This window comes from Pituophis catenifer, unplaced genomic scaffold, assembly GCF_029215685.1.
Source record: "Pituophis catenifer annectens isolate HBS135680 unplaced genomic scaffold, rPitCat1.0.hap2 SCAF_3, whole genome shotgun sequence".
Taxonomy (NCBI): Eukaryota; Metazoa; Chordata; class Lepidosauria; order Squamata; family Colubridae; genus Pituophis; species Pituophis catenifer.
Genome location: NW_027256883.1, coordinates 115,409,879 through 115,429,249, shown reverse-complemented (window position 1 = coordinate 115,429,249; position 19,371 = coordinate 115,409,879). Strand labels below are relative to the sequence as shown.

At 35.8% G+C, this 19,371-nt stretch overlaps 1 protein-coding gene across 3 annotated transcripts in view; it reads right to left on the bottom strand.

The window, feature by feature from the left end:
• Positions 1–19,371, bottom strand: part of SMG7 (SMG7 nonsense mediated mRNA decay factor) — a 64,114-nt gene that overhangs the window by 34,120 nt on the left and 10,623 nt on the right. For all 3 annotated transcript variants that reach the window (XM_070940951.1, XM_070940952.1, XM_070940953.1), the window contains exons 2-9: positions 10,724–10,755; positions 9,537–9,654; positions 7,453–7,585; positions 5,261–5,432; positions 4,494–4,565; positions 3,119–3,269; positions 2,310–2,445; positions 629–791 (exon numbers count right to left, since the gene is read on the bottom strand). In XM_070940951.1, coding sequence (XP_070797052.1) covers positions 629–791; positions 2,310–2,445; positions 3,119–3,269; positions 4,494–4,565; positions 5,261–5,432; positions 7,453–7,585; positions 9,537–9,654; positions 10,724–10,755 — 977 coding nt within the window. The remainder of the gene's footprint in view (positions 1–628; positions 792–2,309; positions 2,446–3,118; positions 3,270–4,493; positions 4,566–5,260; positions 5,433–7,452; positions 7,586–9,536; positions 9,655–10,723; positions 10,756–19,371) is intronic.

Sequence of the window (19,371 nt, the reverse complement as noted above, 5' to 3'; positions counted from 1 at the left end):
CTTTAAATGGTCATTAAGCAACCAATTCTAAGTCAAGGACTATCTGTATTATCTCTGTTTTAGTATTTAAATCTATGCAAAATATGAAATAGTAATATGTGAATACGGTAACTGTGGCTCCACCATAGCCTTATAATCTTTCTATGTGCTAAAAGAAAAAGGAGGCAATTATATAGGTTGGGAACTTTTAATGTCAGGATTATATGTGGTACAGACAGCCTATACATTAAAACAGATTCCCAAGTGTAGATATTCCCCTTTCAACATACCAAAAGAAGTATGTGGGTATAACAGGAAAGCAGGGAGTAAATCAACAATTAAACAGAAAGAAGGACTCATAAGGTTTAGAAAACTTAATTTATTCACAATCTATAAGAACTCAATTGAGTCACAATTTCTCCTCTAGAAGCAGTAACTATGACATCTAGCTATATGATCACGGCATGGTAATGCAATTCAAGAACAGCATTAGCATCACAAGTAACTGTTTCTTCTCACTGCACAATCAGCCTGTGCAATGGTAAACCCACTCCAGATGTATAATCTCATTCCAGAATCCAAGACACTTGGTTAGAAAGCAATCTAGTGAATAGCTGTGCAAAAATACTCTGCCAACTGTATAACTTACTGAAGAGTGCCAGTAATTGTGTCCAGCATAGCTGTTCATCCTGACTGTAACTATGCTGTTCAGTCTCATTGCTAAAGTCCCGTAAATGGTGCAACTGAAACAGGTTGATGACAGTAATATGGACAAGCTGTTGAGAATTGAAGGTCTTTTGGAACAGCAACCTCTGCAATAATAAAAAACACATAATCCAACCTTTCAAAAATATATTATGTCAAACTATTCAATCAATTAGCATTGTGATTAACACCAGCTGTCTGCAATTACTGTAAGTTCGACTCTCACCAGGCTTAAGGTTGACTCAGCCTTCCATCCTTTCTAAGGTAGGTAAATTGAGGACCCAGTTTGTGGGGGCAATAAGCTGACTTTGTATAAATATATACAAAAGTATGAAGGCTATTGCTTAACGCATTGTAAGCCGCCCTGAGTCTCCGGAGAAGGGCGGCATATAAATCAATTTTTTTTAAAAAAAATCTGACTGGCAGCTATTACAGAGCATCTAATATACTGCTGTAGACCATTTAACACTCAATTACCTCCAGCATAGCAATGTATATAGAACCATGTGAAACTGTGCATATACAAATAGCTATTGTCTCAGATTTAGTTAAGTCCCCTTCATGGTCTTCAATTCTTTTAATTCTTTATTTTATTGCTGAATGACAATTCACGTATGTAGGTGAAAATGCTATCGCTGGAAAGACCAGTGCATTAATGCCTTCTGTCTATCAATTGCTGCTGGATAGGAATACACAGAATCACTGATAGGAATTAACAAAGCAGTCTAGGTAGAGAATCAAATGATAGACTCAAACAACCTTTCAACAAAATTTCTTTGCAAAAACAATTCTGTCTATCTGTCCCTCTCCCCCCGCCCTCGATCTATATACATTTAATCTCTTCCTCCATATTAAGGTCACCATGTTATTAGCCTGTTGCTTGAAGTATAAAGAGCAGAAAACACAAAGTAGCAAAATGAATGCTTAAGACCCAGGAATTCAAGTAGGAGTTACAAATGGAAACATAATGATTTTATTGCCAGATGTGTAAGGTTGGAGGTATTACAGCACATTATTATTGTCTTTTTGTAAGATGCATGGTATCATAATACTTGTCTTCTTTCTTAAGCCAATAAAGAAAAGAAAAACAGCATTCCTACTAAAGGTAGTCCTCATGACCACAATTGAACCCAGAATTTATGTTGCTAAGTGAGAAATTTGTTAAGTGAGTTTTGCCCCCATATTAACTTTTCTTGCCACATTTATTAAGTGAACTTGTTATCACTGCGGTTAAATCACTGCAGTTGTTAAATTAATAACATGGTTGTTAAGTGAATCTAGCTTCCCCACTGACTTTGCTTGTCAGAAGGTTGCAAAAGATGACCACATGACCCCAGTGATGGGAACTGCAACCATCATCAATATGAACCAGTGGTCAAGTATCCAAATGTAAATCATGTGACCATGGGGTTATAAGCGTGAAAAATGGTGATAAGTCACTTTTTTCAGTGCCGCTGTAACTTCAAATGATCATTAAATGAACTGTTTTAAGTCGAGGACTTCCTGTACATGTTTAAATGGATTAGAAGCAGCTTCCAAGAATTGTTGCATCCATAAATCAATTAAATCAATTTTATATAGATGTTAGTTCAGCAGGAAAATCTGGGAGTATTCCATAAACTAACCTTGAATTGCTCTTCTAATTTCTCACGAAGAGGATTCAATTTCTCCAAATTCTTACTCAGATATACATGGCCATGGAATTTTATAAATGCCTTAATGAAATCAGATATTCCCCACTGAATTTTCACCTCATCACGACTGCAATTATAAGACAAAAATTGTATTTCAGTCTTGGAAGCACACGTATTAAACTTTTATATTATATATGCACTTTGTAAACATTTACTGCATAAAATACATATTTATTACTGGACCTTATTTAAGGGAATTATTATGGGTTGATCTGGAGAAATATTGTTTAGTAAGAGAGTCAGAAGCTAGACAGAATTGCTTTGGAAACCACATCGTCCACTAAAAACCAATTAACCAAAACAAACTAAAGACCCATGTTAATAATAGAAGCTTAAGACTGCATTCGTGTATAGTTTTGATATAGCCAGCTGTTAGGAAAATCAATTTATCCATCCAGCCACTAATTCAAGGACTGCTCCATCTCATAAATAAAATTATAATCTAATTTATATGCAGTATTTACAATTAGGAATTCATTTACAATCAGACCAATACTGGATAAAAAGACATGGGAAAGGAAATTATTTGCTTGCAACTTTTTTGGGAACATATTGATGCTGCAGTTTGGACAAACAATCTATAATGTGACTATACACACTTTAAACCTTATACATGGTTAATACTTTGAACACATGAACTTATGATCCCCAGATGTTACTGAACTAAAATGGTATTTGTACAGAGACATCCAATGATACATCAATAATTTCCCTTCTGAAATACATCCAATCAGCCTTACCTTTCCAGTGCTTTAGAAAGTGCTTTTTGTAGGTTAGTAGAAGCAGCTGGGAAAGGGAATTTCACAGCAATGCTTCTGCAGTAGTAGAAAATTGTGGTCAGGTGATCTCCTTTGGAGGATGCTAAAATAGCCAGCTGATTATAAGGCTGACCTAAATAGGATAAATAAAAGGTTTGTTACTGAGTTCCAGTTTTATTTTATAAACACAATCAAGGTCCTTGTTATATTCTAAACCAAGGATCCAAATCCCCAGTCTGTGGACCACTATCGATATGCGGCCTAATGGGAACATGAAGAACTTTCTGAATTAAATGCTGAAAAATATGAATGACTTCAATTTACAGCAAAACGATTCATTTACATAACTCCTTTTGTAAGTAAAAAAGTACCATATTTTTCAGACTATAAGACGCCCCAAACTATAAGATGCACCTAGCTTTTCGGGAGGAAAACAAGAAAAAAAAAATCTGCCTCTGCCTCCCAGCAATTTGCCTCCTTGCAGCAAACAGCAAACAGCCTGGTCAGCTTCAGCCCAGCCTGATTTAGCACGAGCAGCTGACTAGTGGTTGGATGGGCCTCCAAAATACCAATGATCAGCTGTTCCAGGCTGCAGGGATTGCTGTCACCACCTATTACCACAGAACGGGACACAAGGAAAATGGGACGCACGGAGGCCAAAAATGAGGTGTGTGGAGGCAGCGATCGCCGCAGCCTGGAACAGCTGATTGCAAATTGCTGGGAGGCAGAGGCAGAAGAGTGGGGGCCAACGGATGGGTGGGGCTTCAGCAACATTTGCTCTATAAGACGCACAGACATTTCCACCCACTTTTTTTGGGGGGGGGAGTGTGTCTTATAGTCCGAAAAATACGGTATGTACATTTAAAAAATACAAGGTAAGTATGAAAAAGTTGTTCCAATCAGATCTGCAATAGAAAAAAACATTTCAGTGTGATGCTTAGTAAGCATCCTGTAAGGCAGTGGTCCCCAACCTTTGTGGCTTGGCGGCCTGGCTGGGGGGGGGGGAGGGGAACTGGCCACATAAGCAGCAGGCTGGCATGCATACGCATGTGTGCACAGCTTGATTTCCAAAGTGGCGGGCCAGCGCGCGCACACATACGGCTAAATTTGTGCAAGTTGATCTGCGTGCACATGTACACATGTGCTGGCCTACAGCTCACACAAGTTGAGGTGCACACACAGCCTGTTTCCAAACAGGCTATGGCCCAGGGATTGGATTGGTCTTAAAAAGACTGCCCTGTCTTCCTTCTTTCCTTGCAATAACTGTGAAATAGAAGTACTTAAAATTGGTATCCTAAATACAAATAAGCCTTATCAGAAGTTATTCAACCATGTGTATTACACTTTCAAAACTCACCATTGGAGGGGACAAGCTGAGCTGCATGCCTATAATAGGATTCAGCCTGGCTGGTCTGATTTCTGTAGCGAGCTGGGAAGAGATGATTTTATTTTAAACAGAATACTAGTTTACATACACCCAATTTCTAAAATAACTTGTTTTGTCCATAATACATAGCGGTTCATGTAAGATTTGTGACCTTCTAAATATATGGTTTTTGAGTTTTACATAGTCAAATTGACTGTGACAAAATTGGTAAAATAGGACAAATATTGATCATGGCCAAACCTGAATTATTATTACTTTCCCCTGCTTGAGAGTAGCAAAAGGAATCTGGCTGGTTACGGTAAGGAACACAATGCTGTCTTTGGTCTGCTCTTACTCTTTTGTTCATGTTCTCACTCTTTATCCTCATGGCATAGTTACCCTTTGACATGTCCCTCTATTAGATGCTGGAGGGGAAGTCTAAATATTTTGTTTTCTAAGAGAGATTGAAAAACTAATTAGTAACCGGAGTTACAAAACTGCACAGGTGATCAAGTCCATCACTTTAAAGATTTCTACAATCTACAATCCAAATGTCCTGTCTGTACTGCAATTTCACAAGGCCACAATGTCACTTAAATGTGGCATCTTCAAGACACTATTGAATATGCAGTCTTGTACTGTCTTCATAAATTGATTTGTCTACTTTTTCAATCCCTCCTTGGAATGCTACCATTTGTATATATATTGCTCTCTGAAGTTAAACTTTAAAAAGAACTTTTCCTACTTCTGATACTTACCAATGTCTCCAAGGTGGACAAGGCAGTGCTGGCATATATATGAGCAGGAGCTAGATTGTGGCTTCACTATGGCGCTGGTGTGCGTCTGTTTATTGCTGATAATTCCCAACTGAGAGGACTTCACACGGCAGGGCAAATCCACATTAAATACCGTGCACAGCTCCTGCAGTAGCTGAAATTAGAAATTATCAGTTATATCTAAATCTCGGATTCTCTATTGAAGCTTGGTTAAACATTTCTTTGTTATTCTCCATCATAATCACTTTGTCTTGAAGTTATTCAAGAAGATTTAATAGAACAATAAATCTTTTTACCATTCTTGTTTTATTTCTTCTTAAGATTGGAAGTTTTGAGCTCATTGGTTAAAAAAAATGTGAGTTTTTTTCCTCACGCTTTCAGTGGTCAAAAAAAATTATAACACAGGGATGATAAAAGACTTGAGATCCTGAAGAGCTCTTATTAACTGAAAGAGGTAAAATAGAGACCCATGGTCTGATTTGTTTTACTATAAATAAGTATCAATCTTGATTCCTGGCAACTACCTGGAATTTTCTTAGCAAGATTTTTAGACCAATCCCTGGAATTTTCTTAACAAGATTTTTAGAAGTAGTTTGCCACTGTCATTCCTCTTTGGGACGAGGGTGAGAGTGATTGGTCCAAGTTGGCTTCAGGACAAAAGCAGGACCAGGATTCATGATCCCCTAGGTTTCTAAATTGGTTTCCAAAAATACTACCGTGTTTTCCCGAAAATAAGACCCTGACTTATAGTTTTTTGAACCCCAAAGTGCCTGGCCCTATTTTTGGGGAGGTCTTATTATTTTGGGGCACCTGGAGGAAACCAGAGGAAATGGTGGGGACTGGCTGCTCATGCGTTTAAATATTTTCAGGGAAGGCTTATTCTCAGGGGGGAGCTTATTCTAGCCCATGCGCTCAAAAGCCCGATTGGGCTTATTATCAGAGGATGTCTTATTTTCGAGGAAACAGGTATACCAAACTAGTTTTGGTAGATAAATAGATAGATAGATAATTCTAGTTCAGCATTCCTTTTTCCAAATCAGTCAAAATTAATACCAAAGAAAAATTTCAAAACAGGATTCGTATCTCCTTTTTATAATTTTCTAATAATTAGTATTTCAGACATACATACTCTTTTTTCAGACACATAATCTAATCTTGACATATAGCCATCATGTTTGCTATCTATCTATCTATCTATCTATCTATCTATCTATCTATCTATCTATCTATCTATCTATTTATCATTTCTGGCCATTCTTATTTTAATAATTTTTTAAATTAAACCATAAAGGCCTGGTTAGCATGGAACACTAAGAAGAAAAACCATTCATGGCTTACACATCACATTTTAAGAGTGGATGAGTGACAGCCTGATTCTCATACAGAAAAAGCTATCATAAAAATATAGCAAAGTACTCTGAGACCAAGGAAAGCACAACTCAAAATCTGATAACTTAAAACATGGGGAGACATTCAAGCTTGGAACTATGAGATTGACATATGGCAGATTTCCTACATGCTGCTATATATAGAACTTCTTCATAAAACTATCTAACCTTTTTGCATCTGTTTGAAAATATGAATAGAGAGAGATAAGAATTTTATAGATGAGCTTGAAATGTATAGCTGGGTTCTACACAACTCAAACAGATTACATTGTGGTTTACTACATTACTTGAACCAGCCTAATGACTGCATTGTTTATTACTCTATTTAAGCCTCTTGTATGAAGCTGTAAAAACATAATATGTAAAATCAGATTCCTTCAGACTAAAGAATAATGGAGTCTATTATGTGACCTTAAGAAAATGGTTCTATAATGTTATAACTGATATCTTATATGTTTTTTTAAATCAAAGCTAAGTATATCTTTAATTGATTTGCAATTCTTTGTTATTTCAGAATCCCGACAATTGTTGGTGTTTTTTGGGAAGATAATTTCATAAATATTAGCATAGGTGCAAGCAAACAAGAAAATATAAGAGATATATTATGAAAACTCTCTCTTTTAATTCAGGCTGCCTGTTGATTTAACATCTTTAGCTGTTTTTATCTCTTTTTTAGTTTTGTGCACAGTAATTGAGCAGCCAATACATTTAAATAAATAAAATTTCATATTGTTCAGCAACAATACGATTTCCATACCATGGTCATAATGCTATCCCTTGACTCACCTGCGTATAGAAGCCACTAGCTGCTTCTAGAAATAGAGAGAGGTTTGCTTGAACTTCACTCCGGTTTGGATTTGCTCGGTTTTTTGCTTGACCCTGTAGAGTTGTGATCTGATTCTTAAAGGCATGATTCCACCTAAAAAAAAGGAGCAGCTTTCATTGTTCTATTTTACACAAAAAAGCTGATATACTGAATGATATCTGCTTGAAGGAGAAGGGAATATAGGGGGAGTGCTGTTTCAATGAAGCTTCTAGAGTACCACAAATATTATCTTCATGTTATGACCATATATCTACCTAACCCTTCTCTTCACTTGTTGACACTTATGTCAAACATCAGTACTGACCAAAAAGATTCATGGCAATGAGGATTGTCAGAAAGCCTGCCTAGTAATAAGAACTGGGAGTGAGTATTACCCTTTTTTCTCTTTACAGTCTGGACCAAAGAAACCTCAGATTGCTCAGTAGAAAAAGGTCCAGTGGAAGGAGGAAAATGAACCTGGCTGTCTACAACATTCAGTGATAGAGCAGCTGCAGGGAGTTTCTTCTCTGCAAAGTAGAACACTATGTTTGTGATGCAGCAAATGCTTGGAACTGAAAGGCTATGCATTCTGGACACAGGTACTGGACAGGGATATCAAGAACTGCCAGCTAATACTTAGTACCCACAGAAAATGCCAATCAGCCAAGGTTGAATTGGATATAAATTCACCCAAGGCTTTGGCTTGAATGAATGTTTTCCCAGCTTTCTTTTTTTCTTCTCCTCTTTCCTTGAATGTCTTTTTTTTTTTTTTAAGTTTGTAAGCTCAATGACAAAACTTACTCTTTTTTAATTGGGAGTCAATATGTGCTTGAAATCAGCCAAATAGCTATTATATTATCTCTCCTATATTACCACCAACTACTTGCAGTGTAGGGGTGGGGGAAAGAAGTTTCATTTAAAATCCAATTTTTCAAAATAATTTTCCAGTCTGCACACATCTTGTTCAGTTCAGTTCAATTTAGTTTATTGATTGGCTTATAGGCCATATCAAAATACAGAATTCCTAACACAAATTATTAGTAAAATTCTATTTAAAAAATTTAAAATGAAATTGGAGTAAAATACAATATATAGATGTTGTTCAACATAAGATAAAATTATATTTCAGTATAACCCATATAATCTACCCCAATCAGACCCACATATGCCGATCTTAAACAAACCATTTTATTCAAGTACTTGTTCAGTTAAAAAAGAGATTGTACATATAGTCCTTGACTTATCACCACAATTGGAACCAGAATTTTGATTGTAAATTATTGCAGTCATAAATCAAGTTGGACTGGATTTAATGCAGTGGTGAAATGTAAAATTTGTTACTACCGGTTCTGTGGGCGTGACTTGGTGGTGGTGGGGGTAATATGACTGAGTGGGCATGGCCAACCTTTTTTTTTTTTTACTTTTAAAACCATTTTTTCTATAACCTCTTCAGCTGAGTAAAAAAAATGCTTTTAAAGCCTCTGACGATCCCAGCTGACTTGCCTGATCGGCAGAGGCTTTCTTTTTTTTTTTTAAGCCTCTGATGATCCCAGCTGAGCCACACGATCATCAGAGGCTTTTTTTTCGGCCAAAGAGGTGGTAGAAAAAATGCTTTTAATTTTTTTTAAAAAAAGCCTCTGATGATTGCGCGGCTCAGCTGGGCAATGGTGGGGGGGGCAGGGATTTTTGCTACCGGTTCTCCGAACCACCCGCCTCCATCGCTACTGGATTGGGCGATCCAGTCCGAACCGGGAGCATTTTACCCCTGATTTAATGAGAATTTTTATGGTAATAATTAAGTGAATCACAGTTCTTCAATGGACTTTTTTTTTTTTTTTTTGCCAGAAACTAGGCAAAAAAGATTACAAATTGTGTTTACATGAGTACAGGATGCTACAACCGGTCATAAATGTAAGCCAGCTGCCAGGCGCCTAAATTGCGACCATAGGACTGTGGGGTTGGTGTGATAGTAGAGATTATAAATCCCAGGCCATCATAACTTTGTTAAGTGAGGACTACTAGCGTCTTTTAAAAAATAATATAAGCCAAACTTAGTTATACTTACAGATCCTGTTCCACTTTTTTATCCAATGCATACTCCAAATCTGTTACTAACATTTTCTGGTATAAGTCCTGTAAAGCTTGTCGAGATGTCCAGGCTTCGGCTGGTCCCAGCTTCGAATCTGAAAAATACATACATATATTTGTGTGTGTGTATGTGTTTGTGTATGTATTTATGTATCTGTCTCTATGTACACTTCCCCTACATCCGTGATTGCAAATCTATGGCACGCGTGCCACAGGTGACACGCGGAGCCCTCTCTGCTGGCACGCATGCCGTCTCCCCTGGTCAGATCTCCGTGACATTTCTTTCGTGAGCTTCTGTTTCCCTGTAAGCGACAAAACAGAAGCTCACAAAAGAAAAAGATCTTACCTCTTGCCACGCTGCCGGTGTTGGGATGCCCTGCCTCCTGCTGGCTAGCTGGTCTTTAGGTCTCTGCTGCGCATGCATGCTTGCACATGTCAGCTTGGGCATGCAATGTCTAAAAGGTTCGCTATTACTGCCCTAGACCAATGGTCCTCAAACTTTGTTATCTTGAAAATCTTTCTCAATGTGAAAAATTGTATGGGTACAAACTTTAATAAAAGTTTTATATAATACCTTGTCATAGATTTCTCTCCTTTAAACAAAACAAAGGCATGAACATTTTACAATTTCACTATAAGCATAAGTGTAAACAGTCATGTGGACCCCCAAGATAATTCTTAAGGAACCCTGGGTTTCCAACAAACAGTCTTGGTTTTATTGATTCTAGACCAATAAAGCATTGTCTTAGCTCTGAACTAGCTTGCACACAGTTAATTTCTCTTTTGTTTTTGCAGAATTCAAAATAAGAAATTTGGAACAGTGGCACATGGAAGTTAGTGGAAATAACAAGATTTTCATCTGATCTGCAAGACTACTGAAGACCAGTTGTGATCCAGTTGACCCCAAAGTATCTAAAATCTTTGAGTAGTAGTGCTAGTCCTCCCTTTGTCCTCATTCCTGCTGCCACCCTGTATTTGAGGTTGATACCTTTGTATCTTCTTACTCCAAAGCTAATAGGAAGGATGGCTCCTCAACCACATCTATTGATTTTAGTAACTCACTAGACCAGAAAATTAATTAAAACCTGTTTGTGAATTACAATAACAACTTTCAATGAAACCTGATTACCTAAATTTGGCAGATTTAGATGGTGAAAACATTACCTGTCATGTCAGCCTTCAGGACTTCTGCCTGCCTGTATATAAAATAGATACAATACGTTAAAATAATCAATAAATATCAATATTTTAAATAAATTAAAAATGCAAGAATATTCAGGTCTTATGGATTTGTGCAATTTATCTAAAATGCAATCTGAAATAGAATCTCAGCTCATGTTCTAAGCTTTAACCTTCATTATAATATATTAAGAATAATATTTTTACCCAGTTCGCAATATATATAGATGTGCTGCCAAAATATAAAGCAACAACAGATTGCTAAATTATATTTTTTTCACACAGTGGAAGAAAGGAATAAAAAAGTGGGATCCTGGGGATTGAATCAAGCTTAAGTATTCATATATGAATTCGTACCCAAGCCATTAGATTAGCAGATATTTTTGTTTTCAATCTCTCTAAGGTATAGCTACTAACACATTTTACTGTTATTTCACATAAATGCCATCCTTCTCAGCATCTTCAATTGGTACTTTAAGTTTTATATTTATTGTAGCTGTTATATAACACATTGACAAAACTATTCCATGCATGTGTTTAGGTCATTTTAGAGCCATTGTTGAAATGATTGGAATTGGCTATTGCACAGAACGGCTGCAACATCATAAAATATTCATTTTCTTGAGGAACCTAAGTGTCCAGATCCTGACATTGTTTGAAATTACTCTTTTGAAGTATCTTTTCAGTTCCAATTCAAAAATGCTTTCTACCATCCCAACTTACTCCTTTACTTAACTAATTATTAAGAATAGAAGAGAGTAAATTTAGATGCAACTCCTAAGACAACTGTTTCATAAAACTTTGTTCAAAGAAAAAAATTGCTATAGCGCAGCTCTGATGGAGTAAGTTATTTATAAATATGCACACTTGTAGCAGTTTTATGTACAACTCACTGGTTTTTACAAGATCATTTTTCATATTCAAGCTATCTTAAAACCTATTTGGAATATGTCCAACACTGGGATTTTTAGGAATTCAAAATTTAAATTTATGTACTAAACAGTTGTTATATAGAAGACAATTACCACAAGGGGAATTCAACAGCATTTATAGGAAGGAGTACTATAGCTTATTTATAAATCTTAGTGTCAAGTTTCCAAATAACACCCCCAACAAATTAAGACTCCGAAGCAGGCATTTCCTCAAAGTTCCATTTTATTAGAGATGTCATATTGGCACATCTGGGAAAACCTGAATCTGAAGTCTCCCGAGTTTTCTCCACCCAAAGGAAAATCAAAGTCCTTCCCCTGCACCCACATGTCCAATACATGGTCCAATCAGGTCACCATCCTAACTGGAGTTGTTTCCCAGCCACGCCTCTCCAGGTGCAGGCTGCATGTCTTTGACTCCCAGTGAAAGAATGTTGTTATGGCTATACATCTCACCCCATCACCATCCAACCCCCCCTCCCAGTTCCCACAGCATGCCCATCCACCAAGTGTAGAAGCCCTGAAGTGCCAAAGATAAAGATGGCCTCCAGGGCTGACACTTAGCCAGCATGCCAATGGTGATGATGTGTATGAACAGCAAATAATAGGCAATCTTTAAAATACACACACATACACCAGTTAAAACTTACATGTGTAGCAAGATATTTAAGTACAATAATTACTGGATTAGTTTCCTACATTAAAATCTCATTTAGGGAACATCTGTTACCCACATATATATAATCAGCAATATATTAAGTGGAGTTTTTTCACATTAAGCCACTTGCCAAACTAATAGCTCTTCCTACCTAAAGTCTTATTACACTTCTGCATAAAGTCAAAAACCTAAGAAAATGAGAGTTGGTTTTTTCCGCATAACTGGACAGGATAATACAAATATCTATTTTAACTTGTGTTCCTAATCTGTTTTTTTGTGGTGCTCTTTTTGATAGGTTGGACTGTTTTTTCCCTTTGGGTAAAGGCAGATGCAAAAAACGAGTTAAGTAGTTCTGCTTTTTCCCTGTTCTTGTCACCTTCTTGCCACTTTCTCCCAGCAATGGACCAATTGTTTCCTTGACTTTTTTCTTGTTTTTAAGATATTGGAAGAAGCTTTTTTTGGTTATTTTTTACTTTTGTAGCAAGCCTTTAATCGCTGTGAGCCTTAGCTTTCCTCACTTCATCTTTGCAGACTGATATTCTGCCTTAGTTATGTGCCCCTCTTTCCATTTTTTATACTTGTCCTTTTTGTCATTCAATTTCGTCAGAGATTTCTTTATGCAGCCATGCTGGTTTCTTTTGAGAGCTGTTATTTTTCTTCTTCATTGGTATTGTGCTACACTGGGCTTTTATAATCGCACTTTTCAAAATTTCCCAAGCTTCTCAAGTTGTTTTCGCCTTGAGGATTCTTATCCATTGAATCCTTCCCAAACTCTAAGTTTATTGAAATTAGCTCTCTTAAAGTCCAAGACTCTAGTTTGACTTTGTTCTATTGCTTGTGCTTGCATAATGTTGCATTCCAATATTGCATGATCACTCCCCCCAAGGTTCCTGCAGCTTCAACACCTTCTATCATTTCATCTCTGTTAGTGAGAATTAAGTCCAATATGGCTGATTCCCTTGTTCCCTTCTTTACTTTTTGGGAAACAAAGTTGCCTGCTAGGTTTGTCAGGAACTTGTTTGATCTTCCACTTGGTGCAGAGTTTGTCTTGTTTCCTATTTCAGTTTCTTTCAATTTAATCATCTACCCACATCCTCTTTAGAAATATTAATAATTTGTTTTTAAAGAAAAGCAATCTTAAGATACAAAACTTGATTTTTCATGTTTACTTCAACAGCTAAAAAATTAAAAACTTCTTTCCAAAATGTTAAAAATAAAGCAATTTGAATTGGAGAAATCCTAAATACTGAAGTCCTAATTGCTTATGTTGAAGAGTAATTTTATTCAAATATAATCATTTTTTCTAATTATTTATGAGAACATGAATAATTTAGCTGGAAGAATTATGAAAAAAATGTTTCAATATATGCTGTATTTCCTCTGCCTATGCCTTGTGCAAATACAACACACACACACGCCATGCTATGTTTGTTCATTTTCCTCTAAAAACAGACTTAACCCTGAAACTTAAAGGCCTGCTATCAAAGTTCCACACCAATTTCCTGTCAGCTGCTATTTTCAGTCTCAAAATACATCTTCCAAATCCTGCTGTTTTATTTAGCTCTTTTATTTCCACATTAATATTATTTTGAAAGAACTACCAATATTTCCCAAAAGAATAAGACACACAGGATCGAAAAGAATATATCCTCATGATTCCATGATGCAATACAGTTGTAGTAAAGGCACATTATTCCCTTTCCCAGAGGTCTGTCATTCACACACATAAACATTGGCATTCTGCTGGTATATAATAAAAAAGAGGTGATAAAGAAATATAATTTTATGTCATTTTATTCTATTTTATATATTTATGTATCAAATTATTGTATTTTATCCTATAACTCTCTCATTTTAAATTGTTTGTTTAGAATTTTATTGGTAATATGTGTTTGAACCTGTACGTTAATATGGCCTATAGGCTAATCGATAAATAAACATATATATATATATATATATATATATATATATATATATATATATATATATATATATATATATATAAGCAGAAATTCAATAGAAGTAATATTGTCTGTCTCTGTTTTCATTAATATCTATTTTAGACAGGGTGGATAAAAATCAATGATTTTTTTAAAAAAATCAAAAAAATCAGATTTTTTTGATTTAAATAGAATTTTTTTTTGATTTAAATAGGATTTTTTTGATTTTTATCGAATTTATTTTAATAAAAAACTTGGGGTAAAAATCTATCATAAGATACTTTTCTATTTAAGATACATAAATAATTTAGTTTATTCAGCATGAAATGGAGCTTAGTTATGTAGCATGAGGCTGTATATTCTGCAACGCTGGGACTATCGGTGAGTCAACAGTGGGTCAAAGGAGTAGCAGAGATGACAGCTGCTCTTTAAAAATTATGATTTAAATCGAGTTGATTTAAATCAAGCCTTTTTACTAGTGATTTAAATCATGATTTAAATTGTGATTTAAATCAACTCGATTTAAATCAAATCCACCCTGATTTTAGAATATCCAAAATACAAGCTGAAACAAGAAACTGACCAGAGTTAAAGCCTAACCTATTTAATCACATTTGCCATACGAAATCAATCACTTTTATTTAGCACTATAACAAGAACAGTACACCTGTCACTCTCTCTCAGCCCAACCCACCTCACAGGATTGTTCTTATAGGAAAACAGGAAGGGGAAGGTATACTTTTCTGTTCCAATAGGAACTATTTACTTGCATTATTACCCCAGTCATTAGCGAGGGTTTTTTTAAAGCCACAATTGACAATTCCTCTGCAAAGTGGAAAATGAGACCCACTGGAATACCATGGTCCTGAAACTGGAAGAGGCTGTGCAAAATACAAGTATCACACTTTTTTTTTAACCAATCTCAGGCACTTCATAAGGATTAAATTGACAAATAGTAATGCCTACAAAACTGATGGAACATTTGTCTCATCTTCAAATGAACCGCTTCAGAGATAGAAGGAAATTTTCCAAAAACTCTACAACCATGAAGAGCCACAGGTGTCACCACTACTCTATTTATCCAAATGCCCCCAAAAAATCAGGAGTGAAACATTGTGCCCACAATAGAAGCATAAAGGTAACAAAAAAAATAAATAAAAAATGGGAGAACAGATGGATGGAGCTACAACTGCGGCACCCAGAGCTAGTGACCATTTCATTAAGTGATTACATTTATAGTTAATTTGGTATTCACAAAAATGAAATGAAATATTATAATCTATTTTGAAAAAAGATGACAGCAATTCAAAAGCAACTGGACCATAAGTTTTATTGTCAGTATCAATAAAGGAGAATATTTATAGCTCAGAGTTGAAATGGTACAGTGGTCTAAGTACTCTGTTATTAACACAGCTGCCTGCAATTACTGCTGGTTCGAATCTCTCCAAGGCTCAAGGTTGACTCAGCCTTCCATCCTTTCTAAGGTAGGTGAAATGAGGACCCAGTTTATGGGGGCAATAAGCTGACTTTGTATAAAATATACAAAAGTATGAAGGCTATTGCTTAATGCATTGTAAGCCGCCCTGAGTCTCCGGAGAAGGGCGGCATATAAATCAAATTAAAAAAAAATAAAAAAATAAATGAGGGTCCTTTGTGCTCTCTGAATTGGTTGTTTTCTTGCAGACATTTCATTACCCCAAACTAACACTGATGATGTTATCTAATTTGGGTAATGAAACATCTACAAGAAAATCACCAAGCTCAGAGAGCACCAAGGACCCCTCAATTATTGTTAGTCCTTGGAAAGGTCTTCATAAGAATCAAATAACTACATTTCCAGAAACAATAGGAAAATTAATTAGAGGAAAGTAGTCTAGTTTCCACTCAAATCAAGGTTACGTGACCAGGTTTTCATCATCAGACAACTAATGGATGAGAGAATTCAATAATATAAATAATCACTTGCTCATTGACTTTGAAGCAACTTTGACAATGTACACTAGTCAGTTTTATGGAGAGAACTGAAAACCCACAAATTCTACAACAATTCCAATAACTGTGTACATATCCAAAATTAATGTTCAGTTCTTGATTCGAACTGGCATTAGGTATGGCTGTGTGATCTCAACCCTTCTGTTCAAAGTCATACGGATGCTATTATGGAGAAAGGTTTGGAAGGCACTGCAATGAAACCCATTATCTTCAATTGGGGCTGGAATTTCTATCATTAGTTGTTACAGTCATGTCAAGGCACCCACATGATTGAACCTGATTTTACCACTCTTTTTATGGCAGTCGTTAAATGAATCACACAGTTGTACGTCTGAACCATGCAATCATTAAGCGAATAAGGTGGTTGTTAAGTAAATCCATTCTCCGAGTGGGTGAAGCTTTTTGCTGGCAACCAGCAAAAAATATCGGAAATCAAGGTCTTGTGACTATGGAACACTGCAACTGGTCATAAATGCAAAATGATTTCCAAGTACCTGAAATGTTGTCCTGTGACTCCGCAAGGAATGATATGGTAGACTACTACAGCACAACATTTTACAGTACATTATGGGCCATACAGCACCCTGTCCAAGGCTGCTGCAATACTGAGTGGTTGTTAAACAACTGGTTGTATGTCAAAGACTATCTGCATTTGTGTACAATATCATAGAAATTGCTAATATCTTATATATCATCAACACAGTTGATTATACAGTAGGAAAATTGACGGTAGAACAAAGATTTTGACAGTTGATGGATCTCAATCTACCTCAACAAAAATTGTGGTAGGTAGTTAAGTTTAGGTAGTTAAGAGCAAGTTAACTAATTCAAATATCTTGGGTTGCTGGTAGAAGAACATAAACACCATTAAAAAACAGAACTAGCTAATCGAATTGGCCAGGCCAATTGCTGTCCTTTGATCTTTCAACTAGTGCTTCAGGAAGAAACAAAACACTTCAGTGAAAAGGGATAAAAATCTTCAAGACACTAGTTCTGCCAATCTCACTATACAGATTTGAGACATGAACCCTATTAAAAGCCAACCTCAATAAGTCTGATGTTCTTTTAACATGACCTATTGTATATTCTGCTAATCTCTCTACACAACCATCTGAATAATGACTTCATCAGACTGAGATGCAATGAATAACCTACAACTGACAAAATACAAAAGCACAGATTAAAGTGCTATGAATATATGTCTAATGCCAGAACATCTTCCTTATATTAATATGAAGAAAAGTGGCCTACATAGTGAAAGGTCCAAACAATACTTTCCAAAATCTGAGCAGAGCAAATTCAAGGCAATCTGAAAAAAAACACCTCAATCTAAACAACACGAAACAATAAGAGGATGTATAACACTCCTATTGTTGTTTTCTCTCATTCTAACCGACCAGGCTTTTTCAGGTGTTTATAAGAGCTGTTTGGGCGAGAATGTATAATTTATTTGCTTTAAACAACCAGAATGACAAAAAGTATTTCTGTTTTTAATTAAGATTCAACAATGAGACATTACAGCTAGTGTTTAATTCAAGGTTTTTATTTTAACCACAAAAATGCAAGACAATATAGCAGGCAGTCGCTTTTTCTAGTTAGTATCTGGATAAACTTGTTTAAATTTTTATGCCTGTATCAGGGGTATCAAACTGGAGGACCGTGGGTTGGATGCGTCACACCCAGGTCACGCCCACCCCAGCCCCACGAAGAAAAAAAATGTCATGATACGTCACGTGACGGCAACGTGACGCCACGAGTTTGACACCCCTGGCCTATATCATCAACATGTTTTTTGTGTGTTTGGATGGATCAACTGGTAACCCATTGTTGAGGCAGAACACCCATATAAGTGTAAAAGAGGAGTAGTGGCAGCACACTTTCTAACTAAAATTGTTTTTGTTGTAATAGGACATTTCCATTAAGAATTGGAATTTAAAATACAAAGGAATGAAGTTATTAAGAAAAGAAAATCTAAATAAAAATGCAATTGGAACTGAAGATAAAGAAAATTTGCACAGATCTGAGCAATTTAAAGAATTTGAGGCAAGAAAACTTGAAAAATAAGTAAATCAAAACTAATCTATCTGTGAAGTACAAACTGGACAGTAAAGGAATTGCAGAGACTCTAGAACAATTGAAACAAAGTATCATGGCTATTGCAGAGAAAATCAAACGATATGCCAATCAAATAATTCAATTTCAGCAGAACTTGTACTCGAGAGCAAATCAGCATCAATTCTACAAAACGCTTGAAAATATGGAATGACCGGTCACAAATAATGTAAAGCCTGGCAAAGAAGGACCCTAAAATTTTGGAAAAGTTTGTGGGAAAATAATTGGAGTCACAATAGGCATGCAACATGAATCAAGCAAATTGAAAATATAGTGAAAGTACTTGGTGTGGAAGAAATTAGATTAACTAAGGAAATAATACAAAAGCAATCAGAGAAGGATAAAAACTTGAGTGCTCCTATATCAGATGAGCTCCATGCATTCTGGCTAAAATAACTGACAAATCCACACTTGAGGTTGGCAGACCAGATGAATAGGGTTTGGAAGCACCAGAAAATTAAAAATGGCTAACAGCTGAAAGGACATTCCTAACTCAGAAGATGAAGGAGAAGGGAAATGAGCCTCGAAACTACAGGCCTGTAACCTGTTTGCCAATAACATACAAGTACTTATAAATGTAAATTAAATCTACAGCTATTTGAGAATATAGAATTCAAGAGGAATAAAGGACCAATTATTGACAAAATTGGTTTCAACGAATTTGAAAAAAAAAAGAAGAAGAAATGGTCTTATGGCTTAAGATAGACTATAAAGGGCATTTGCTTCTATTTCATAGAAATAGATTAATAGATTTTGGAATCGGGAGAAACATTCAGCAATTTATGAATACTTTGATGAAGTTTGGGTGAATAAAGCCAATGGCTAATTGGGAAAAAGTCCAAATTAAACGTAGAATTTTCCAAGGTGACTCAGTATCACCTAGTTATTTATGGCCCCACTAACAACATTTTGAACAAGACAAATTATTGAATATGAACTGACCAAAAAGGAATAAAATTTTTGCATTTACTCCATTTGGATTATTTGAAAAAAAGCCAAACT